Source organism: Chenopodium album, chromosome 4 (genome assembly GCF_948465745.1).
Source record: "Chenopodium album chromosome 4, dcCheAlbu1.1, whole genome shotgun sequence".
Taxonomy (NCBI): Eukaryota; Viridiplantae; Streptophyta; class Magnoliopsida; order Caryophyllales; family Amaranthaceae; genus Chenopodium; species Chenopodium album.
In genome coordinates this window covers 62,965,872-62,976,323 of record NC_137837.1, presented here as the reverse complement: position 1 = coordinate 62,976,323, position 10,452 = coordinate 62,965,872, and the positions used below count along the sequence as shown (strand labels likewise).

At 34.8% G+C, this 10,452-nt stretch overlaps 1 protein-coding gene across 1 annotated transcript; it reads right to left on the bottom strand.

The window, feature by feature from the left end:
- Positions 1 to 1,371: 1,371 nt before the first annotated feature.
- LOC145629185 (T-complex protein 1 subunit eta) lies at positions 1,372 to 10,186 on the bottom strand. The gene is made up of 13 exons (XM_081681726.1): positions 9,780 to 10,186; positions 8,840 to 8,965; positions 8,529 to 8,732; positions 7,180 to 7,349; positions 6,967 to 7,102; positions 3,867 to 3,983; positions 3,663 to 3,782; positions 3,480 to 3,578; positions 3,310 to 3,399; positions 2,599 to 2,686; positions 2,400 to 2,488; positions 2,249 to 2,323; positions 1,372 to 1,850 (listed from the first exon to the last, which is right to left on the bottom strand). Exons 1-13 carry the CDS (start codon positions 10,053 to 10,055, stop codon positions 1,755 to 1,757), a joined length of 1,686 nt encoding a protein of 561 aa, XP_081537852.1. The 5' UTR covers positions 10,056 to 10,186; the 3' UTR covers positions 1,372 to 1,754.
- Between the last annotated feature and the right edge of the window lie 266 nt (positions 10,187 to 10,452).

The following is a 10,452-nucleotide window of genomic DNA, read 5'->3' as shown; positions in this document are numbered from 1 at the left end:
GACACGGTCAATGTTTGCCGTGACACGGTCAATATCTACCATGTCATGGTGTACAGTTTTCCAGAAATGTGTCCAGGTTCATAAGCGCGTGAGAAAACGCGGAAAATACATGGAAAAATCACCGTGACACGATGAAAATTACCATGCCACGGCAACAAGTGTCGTGCCACGTCAGCTTTTGCCGCGACACGGCATTTTAGCTGGTGTGCGGCAATTCCGATTTTTTACGCGTTTAAAACAATGATAACTTTTGATTCGTGACTCAGAATAAGACATATAATATATCGTTGGAAAACTTATCAAGTTTTCTTTCCAATTTAATTGGAATCTGGTCAAAATAATTTTTAGATTTTAAGATATGGTCGTTTGAGTGAAAGGGTGTCGTTTTTTGGGTCGAGTTTAGTGTTTGGCTCATATCTTATTTGTTTTGAATCGGAATTATAATATACTGTTGGAAAGCTCATTGAAAGGCTTATCCAACCAAATAATAATTGGATCAAAATTATAGGGCCACATATTCAGTTTCTCTCGGTTTTTGATGTGGACACGGAGAGAGGAAAATATGTAATGATTTGGGGAAATGGGCTTAAAATTGAGTTGGTTTATGAAATGTATTGAATGGAAAAATGGATTAAACACTCCAGAGATTAGATACTCAACCCAACAAATAATGGCGGTGGAATGTTGTTCATCATCGGGTTTGGTTTTGGGAAGACATTCTTAAGTGTCTACAATTATTTTCTTTGGGTGTGGATTGTATGTTCTTCACATTATAAAGTTTGTTCCTTAATATATGTAGATAAAAATTGTTCTTTGGATTTCAATAATAAAAATTACTCTCTGCTTTTAAATACTTAATCCAGTTCTCCGTACACAGAGATTTAATATAAATTAGAGAAATTAATAAAATAAGAAAGTAGTAAAGTAGGTGAAAAGATTAAAAAATTATACAAAGCAAAAGTAATTAAAAGAATTAAAGAAAAGAGAATATAAAATTAATAAAATAATGCGTATGATTTATATTGAATCCACCAGTTAAACTAAATATTGTAAAAGTTTTTCAAATAAGAAAATGAAACAAGTATTTAAAAATAACCGGAAGTGAAAAATAAAGCAGAGTGTTTCCTTCAAAAAAAAAAAAAAAAAAAAAAAAGCAGAGTGAGTACTACTAGTAGTATGCTCATGTTAGTTTATTCCTTTATATACTTTTAGGTATTATATTTATTTTTGTTTCAAATAAAGGTATTATATTTTTATTTTTTTTTTGGACAGAATATATTATATATATTTTATTATTTTGGTATTTTCTTTTATCCCATAATAATTATTCATACTTGAGGACATTGGCTTGGCAAAGGTGCCTAAAATAAATGTATAAAAAGTATGTTGCGAATACATAAAGCATTGCCCAAAAAAAACAGAGCATTCCGATAATAACAAACCAGCTGATCCCTACACAAACAAAATTTTCAAACCTTCCCTAATCCCCTCAACATTATATTCAATCAAGCAGTACTACTAGAATTTAATTGCGCCACAAATAAGCACAACACACACAGGGAAGCACAATTTTGATTCGAACTAACCCAACAGTCTAGAGCACAATTGGTTTAGCCTATATGCAATTGTCTTCCTCTCAACTGGATATGCTTGAACATTGCCCTTCCTCAAATAACTTCACATGGTACGGACAGGATGGCATCACATCAAAACTTCAGCTAACTCCTACGTGATTGCAATCCCCAGGATTAAGCTCATCGCCTTCTCATTCCTCGTCCACGACCGCCGAATCCACCTGCACCTCGTCCTCTACCTCCCATAGCAGCAGCATCACCTTGAGCACTCTCTGACTGCATTACACGAAGAAAAAGAAAATCACTTAATACTGTCCCACAATAATCTGGGTCCTCAAAAGTTAAACACCTTCCCTCCTAAAATTGACAAGGCCCCTTGATGTGGGGACGTCAACATCAAAGCCTGGCACTACACTAACGTACGAAGCAGCTGGGCAAGAGCTGTAGCTAGATAGGACAAAGAACCAGTCATTTTCCCCAAGTGAGAACAGTGCATGTGTAGATTGAAGTGGATTTGTGCTACTACTCAAGGATAAAACATAATTAAGTGCTCGAAATATCAACAAGACATGTTGAGTTGTTGATGATAATAATAATAATTAATACAATGAATAATCAATCATCAAAATATTAAACAGCAAACCAGTAGCGGCACCAATATCATGATTTTGTACCTTGGGATTCTTCACTGTCTCATCAACACTCAAGACGAGACATGCTGCCTCTGTAGCCGCATTAATTGCATTAATCTGGAACAGCATAATGTTAGCACAATAAAAAGAAAAACAATTTGCTTTGTCAAGCACAAACAGAAACAATACATACTTTAACAACTGCTGGCTCCCAAACAAAATTGGCAAAGGAATCGGCTATGCCTCCAGTGTTGATGTCCACCCCATAATTAGCACCCTCCCCTACAAATAAACAGTATAGATTAAGCTACTATTCAACAATTTAGCAGACTTAATCTTTTTGAGATATTATAGGGTCAAACCGTCAAACATAGATATAGAAGCAACAGTACCAGAGGGAAGTGCATGCTTCTGTCTCAATTTGTTCAGCACATCTGTCGCATCAAATCCAGCATTGTCACAAAGTTGTCTTGGAATTACCTGATATAAGGAGAAAATGCATGTAAAGGGAGAAGTATTCTAAAATATAAGCAACCAGATTTAAGAAAATAAAATCTTTTTAAAAAAAAAAGGTAAAGGAAGATGGTAAAAGTTTGCAACATCTTTTATGAATATACTTCCTCTGTCCTTCATGTTTGAAACAACTGGGTTAGCACAAAGATTAAGGAAGAACTAAAAAGGGGTAGGGTGATCCAGCTTTACCCATGTGATTATAAGAAAGGAGATGAGAGAAAAGCTAATAGAATAGGGCAAAGTAATAAATTCAAATGTAAAATGTCTCCCAGAAGAGAATTTTTGCAATAGATGAGAAATTTCTACAAAAGGCAATTGTTGCAATAATTCAAGGAAGTATAGAAAAAGAAGAGGAAAAATTTATGGCACATCCAGAACTAATATCTATAGCAAGTTAGCAACACAATAATGCAATAATGAGAAGCAAGAAACGAATGGAGCTGCAAAGTCTCCAATGCAGGTCATGCCTCCATGAAGGAAAAAAAAAAAATAAAAATAATTAAAAAAAAAATTAAAAAAAAAAAAAAAACCATCTATATAGGAAAGAAGCTTTTCAAAGCGATTAGAACAGAAGCAAGATCAGGACAAACCTCCAAAGCTTTGGCATAAGAGTTTATGAAAAGCTGAGATTTTCCTGCTATAGTCCTGGCATGCTGCCTTAGGTGTCGGCTTATTTCCATCTAGAAAAATTAAATCCCAAGTCAGCACAGAAAATGATACTAGACTACAGCAGAATTAACTCTCTTGTAATATCACATACATCTATGGCCCCACCACCAGCAACCACTGTAGAGTTCTTAACAGCTCTTCTAACTATCATAATAGCATCGTGCAGGCTGCGCTCAGCTTCTTCAATGAACTGAAGTGGCACAAGCAATTAATATCAACACAAATACGAGAACATAGCAAAATTAAACGGCATACTAGGCAGTCCACCACTCACCTGATCAGCTCCACCACGAAGAACAATGGTGGCTGTATGACCAGAAGGACATCCACTGAAAATATTGAACCTCTCATTTCCAACTTGCTTCTCCTCAAATATCTCACATGTTCCAAGAACCTTTTCAAAGTCCAAGGTTACTCAGTATACAAACAATTTTAAATCTCTTTTATATGCTAATGGAAGCAAACAAACTAATCAAACCTCATCAATTATATTGTTGACTGATGTTTGGACAGTTCCACCAGTTGCAGCAGCAACACGTTGTAGATCTTCCTCAGCAACACGGCCAGCACAGAATATATCTCTATCCGCAAAATACTACATATAAGGAGAATTCAGCATGGCTGTGAGCTAATATTAAAATCAAACTGTAAAGCATTCAACTACAATATCACTCAAAATGAATACATACCAACTAGGACACAGACAAAATATGAAATGGATACAGAAAATGGCAACAGCAAAGTAGTAAGATATAGATCCAATATAGTACAAATACAATTAAATTTTATTTCCCCCCTGGTAATCAATCTACATTTTAGATCGAATAAAGCACAAATTGGGTACTAAACTTTGGCATTTGTTGCAAATTGGGTACTAAACTTTCAGTTGTCGCAAACTAGGTACTAAACTTTGTATTGAACCTGCCTGAGTTTATTAACTTTCCAGCAAGGTTACTACAGTTTATTTTATTTTATTTTTAAAAAAAGGTAAATTATCCGCTTCCTCTGCAAAGGAGCAACAGGTACTTTAACAAGGAAAATGCCTGCTTAACACTATGTTTGGATAACAATGGTGAAGGGAAAGGGAAGGGGAGGAAAAGGGAGGTGAGGGGAGGGAGAAGGTGGCCTTTAACTTTCCTACCAAATCTCTCCAACAATGGAGGGATTTGGTTTATTAAAAGGGGAAGGAAAATGAATCCTCCCAATTCCCTCCCCATCCCTCCTTGCATAAGGTATCCAAACAAAGGATGGTGCATCCTTTCTTTTCTCATCTCTTCCTTTCCATCCATTCCTCTCTATCCAAACATAGTGTAACTCTTGCTGTAAGAATGGTTGTCAACATTTTTTTCAACACCATATTAGAGTAGCAGCTTTCGTTTTGTTTACCAATCCATCTGACAATGCTACATTTCAATTCTGGCCAAATTTAGCTGCTACTATGGGCCTGTTGTGATTTACTGAACTAAGTTGAACTGAATTGTATGAGAGAAAAGGAAATTAGGAACTGAACTGAACTAAGCTGAGCTAAACAGAACTGAAATTAAGCTAAAGAGAACAGGCCCTATATAGTGATTTTAGGATGTCTATGATGCACTTACTACTTACTGCTAAGTGTGCTAAATAGGCATTATTTATACTTGATAAATGTAACAGATTTGCACTATCTTCTCCTGCAGTCCCTATTACTACTAAAAAATGCCAATTAACAATAAGGTTAGAAATAGCCATTAACAACGGTTGTCAACTGCAGTAGATGCAAGCGATGTACGAGGGGATCATTCTATAACAGTTGGGAGGAATCATGTCACTTGTTTCAATTTTCTTTCCTACATGACCACTGTCTTCCCTTACTTATATAATTAGTGACAAAACTTAGCAACTTAGTATAATCGTTTCAGCCTATGTCTTAAATGCTTTGGTTAACTGGCTACAACTGGTCAACAATGATCGGTACAAAGTTTAGTACCTAAATTGCAACATCACATAGTTGAATACTCAATCTGCAACAAATGCCAAAGTTTAGTACCCAACTTTGTGCTTTACTCAATTTAAATCTATCAAAAAATGTTTCTAAATATAAATAATAAGAAAATGGCAAAAGCAAATTTAGCACGTACCCTATTGCCAAATCCATAAAAATAGTTACAATGTGCTTGGAACCCAGAAATAAAATGAGAGATGCTCCGCTCCACAATAAAGAGAGATAGCAAATTTTAAAAAAATCACCAAGAAATTATTACAATGTCAAAATTATAATAATAGACAGATGAGCAAGGGGAGAGAACTTTTTATGTATTCAATCCATTGGAAAACGTACTACATAGCAACAAATCTATGAAAGAAAGACGTACCAAGTGACACTGGACACATTATAAACTAAAGGAATGCAATGATCCAAACTAAATTTCATGAAAATAGTTTATACATAGGTTCAGATGTATGCAATCCAACCCTTGCTAGTAAAAGGCTATTTTAGAGGATATATCCAATCAACAAATCACCCACATAAAAACATTAATTATAAACAAAAAAAAATGTACGTTACAAATTTATAAACAAGTTTAATTGACTACAACTTAGAAAGTAGCTAACAATGATAACCAAGTGATGAAAAAGTAGACTACTTAAGAATGCTAGGAAGTGACATTACAAACAGCAATAGCAAAAATACAAATGTATTAATTTAAATATCGGTGAGTTAAAATAAAATAGAATATGTAAAAGTACAAAGTAATCCCTATCACAACATAAGAAAAAGAGGGAGAAGGAAAGGATGGGAGATGATACACAACATTCACCTCTTGTGATCATGCCACTCTTTCTTTACAAAAAGTCATGCCTTCTATAAGCTCTAAGTAGGGTAAATCCTACCACATCATCATTGATTATTCTTAGGTCTACCTCTTCTTAACATCAAAATGCCTACTCCGTCTAACTTATTACAAATACATGTCACCTCCCAAGTTATCTCTTATTGTTCCATTGTTATGCTATCTTTTCTAGTATGATTGTACCTCCAAGTATTTCATCTTCACCACCTAGTAAATGCAATATTGAGTTCTCTTGACCAGTTACAACTTAACCCTATTATGAGTAATTTAATAGCTATACAATATTATTTGCGCCTAAATTTATTGTCACCAATCACCTTATAAAATATTGATTATAACATATAGCTACACTAAACTAACGATGAAACTTACAATATCTTCACAATCCCACATTCTCAAGCATAATTAACCTTAAGCAATATAAAATTTAAAACCAATATCCATCTTAAATATTCATTGGCATCCCTCCTCCCTAGTTCGGCCCTTTTTAAAATTCTTTGCCTCTTAAGGCATCTTCCACAGTTCTAACATGACATACATTGTATTCACTTGTCACATAGGTCACATAGATGAAACCCAAACATGACAGGTTCCAATGGATTGCAACGAAAAAGGGATTCGAAACTTGTCTATCAAAACTTGAAAGAGTATTGCTCAATTTGGTCTTATTAAACCAGGTTATCAGGTAAACACATTACAAGAAAAAGATAAATAAAAACATCAAAAAGAGTCCCCAAAAGTCAATACCTGTGTTGCTAGGTCTCCAATTGCCAACCGTGAAAGAACAATTTTAGCACCAGTCTGCACACATTTGTCTAATTTGTCATAGATAATATTCCATTCTGCATCAACAATTGACTGATATTGGGATGGATCTGAAAGCCTGCAGTAGAGAGGAGTGAGCATGAAGAAAAGCAAATCAATACAATATATCAACATAAATTTATCAACCACATCTACCTTATCTCTGCATTTTCTTTCTCAGATTTCAGTTCCAACTCAATGTTCAACAGAAGTATCTTAGGTGAAACAAACTTCTTAGGCTGTTGTTCAAAACCAGCATAAGAAAACGTCTTCTTAAATGCTACACCGTTGACAAGAAATGAATCTCGCATATTGCCTCCAGGTACCTACATGAAAACCCAGCCATATTAGCCCCATCCACCATCAAGGCACCCAGAAAATGTTAACAACAATTCATTTGAGCATATAAAAAGGGTCAAATATGTGTACATGTTCACACATGTATTTGTGTGTGATATATGTAAGAAAAAAGAATATAAGATCATTAAGCAGTATAGGAGCAAGTGATTGCTGAAATTTGTGAGTGGTTCCTTAAGAAATAAGGTGAGGGGAAGTGTAACTTCTAACAGAAGTCCAGAAGCTGGTCACATTTTTCTGAAGGGCAGCCTGTCATTGGCGCCCCTTCTTTCAAAATTCAAGGTCATTTCACTAAGTTCCTTCAGCATGGTTTCAAAACTCAGTTTTATTTAATCTTCCATCCAGACCACAGATTGATTTGATTCCCTGGCGTTGTATTAATCTCAATGTAAAGAGGGTTACGGTAAGGTAATAGCAGCAATTACTTGTGCACTTCAAATGTCTTCCTTAGGCAATAAAACTCGTGAAAGGAGCTAATAAAAATATTCAGGTTTTGCAAGATAGTCAAGTGGGCACTCCTACAGAATGAAGCAGTTGCTAGCATTCATACTATTGCATTTACTCAATAATATCTTTGTGGGTCAGTGGGTCTAGAGTAACAGTTGTTTAATCTGGAACAGACTTCAAATCAACAAGATCTAAATTGAGAAGTAGTCCACATTTGCATAATTAAATAACGCTTTATGAAACCCCATAGACCAAAACATTTAAGAATACAACATCCACTATAGAGCTACAGAGATGCTGGATGCACTATTTCACTTCACCATAAATCATATTCCTACTTGCAACTGCTGACCCAAAACAGAGAATTTGCCTCCACGATAGCTCCAACTGACATAAGACCAAATCACAAGCACACTAGAAATTTCTAGTTTGAATCTACAGTTCACAATAATAATTTAAGTAACGAATGACCATAACCAAAAAACGACCTGGCTAGTTTGCATAAAAACTTAAGAAATTCATTGATAACAGAAAAGAAAAATAAAGAAAACATCCAACACAAAAAGTAGACAACCAAACAGCAATATAGGTTAAATAAGGTCATTTTTCAAACTTATCAACACAACCCTCCAAAACCCAAACCTAAAATTATACACTCTCCTGGAGTTTTTTACAGACAGAAAAAATAATCAAATAATTACCTTTTTAATTCCAATCATGCTCAACCTGTCATCAACTCCAACAGCAAGAACCGCATCAACAACCATGTTTGCAAAGAAATCTTTTTCTCCGCCAATAAGCTTTGAGCTAAGTGTTGTTGCTGCACACTTCGCTAATAAGCCTTTCTTTTCTTCTAAACTCTTTCCTTCAATACTAACAGCCAAATCTTTAACCTTCTCAATAGCCTGCAAATATATTAAATTTCCAGAGAATATTAATTTAAGTATTAGACTCATCATGTAACAACAAGAAGATTAAACTACAACAATAATGCCAAATCACGATGCAATACCAATTGGGAAGCAATTCGATAACTTCGAATCAAATTCTGTGGATGGACTCCATCTTCAACAAAAGGCTTTGCCTCCTTCAAAAATTCACCAGCTAGTAATACAACTGTTGTAGTACCATCGCCAACCTAAAAACAACATGTTTATTAATTAATATATGTAAATAAATCATCCAAATTCACATAACCAGAGAATAATCCAACCATTTGATTGATTTATCAATATAACAAACAATTCAGGTTATTATGTAATTGTATCTACCAAAAATGAAAAAGATGTTTTAACGCAAACTAGATAATTAAAATGAATTCTACTTAAACTTAGTCAGGTAGGGTTGAATAAATCAAACAATGCTCACTTCAAATAAATAACACCATGAGAAAATTGATGAAAAAGTTTCAAACAAAAACCATTATTTTAAAAAAACGAAATCCCAACCTACTTCCAAAATTATATACTAATCATCAAACTTGAATCAATGAAAAGTTTGCAAATTTCATTCCATCTACTTCCAAAACTTATACAATTCTAACTCCAGCTCAATTCAACTTGTACTAGTATAAATGCAAAGTATTTTAAACAAGGGTGTATCATAAAAACGTCGAAAAATGAAAAGAAAATGCCTAGAGCAATCAAAACACCAACCCCGAACCAAACCCTAATATTAACAATTATAACCCAAATAAACCCTAGTTCTAGAATAATCAAAACACCAACCCCAGCATCACTTTTATTAAATTAAAAAGCAACACTTCATCAGAATTAAATCAGTAATCTGTTAACATACTTCATTCATCCACTTCAATTAATTAAACAATCAATCTAATCACTAAATCTAGCTAAATTAACACAAATTAGCAAAAATGCAACACATTTCAACAAATAATATCTCCATAACTTGACAAAAAAACTTAGAAAAATTAGTGAAACGAAAAGGGGTACCTCAGAATCTTGAGAACGGGCGATATCGACAAGGATCTTAGCAGCAGGATGAATAATATCAAGAAGCTTCATAATAGTAGCACCATCATTAGAAATGGTGGTATTACCTTTATCGTCATGGATGAGTTTGTCCATACCACGAGGACCTAGAGTAGTGCGAACAACATCGGCGATACCAGTGCAAGCGTTGATGTTGCTAATTAGCTGCGCTTTGCCTTGCGAAGTGTCAGTGCCTTCTTTGAGGAGTATGATCTGGGGCTGCATCATCGCCGCCATTGTTGGGGAGGAGAGAGAAAATGAGGGAACTAGGTTTTGCAGAGAGTAAGGAGAGTGCGAGTGTATGGGAGAAAACGCAGGTTTGTTTGGTTTTGTGTTTTTTGAATGAGAAGGTGCCGGTTATTTCTAGATGGGAATTGGGGGTGTTCAATTGCCTAACTAGTTTTTGGCGAGGGCTATATTCCGGGTCATGACTAGTAAGTAACATTACTGTTGTAGGACATGTTCGCTTCAACTTGAATCATGTACTCCCTCCGTTTTTAAATACTTGCTCCATTTCTCCATGCGCAGAGTTTTAGGAGAAATTGGAGAAAGTAATAAAAATATGGAGGTAGAAGGATTGGTAGAAGAATAAAAAAAATGTAAAAAAACAAAAGTAGTGGAGAGAATTAGAGGA

Excerpts from the sequence above, each read along its gene's own strand:
- LOC145629185 (XM_081681726.1), bottom strand. The coding sequence starts at position 10,055 with ATGGCGGCGATGATGCAGCCCCAGATCATACTCCTCAAAGAAGGCACT. Across the intron at positions 7,350-8,528 it reads GCATGATTGGAATTAAAAAG|GTACCTGGAGGCAATATGCG; the intron begins GTAATTATTTGA and ends GTTTTCATGTAG. Across the intron at positions 7,103-7,179 it reads AAAGAAAATGCAGAGATAAG|GCTTTCAGATCCATCCCAAT; the intron begins GTAGATGTGGTT and ends TCTCTACTGCAG.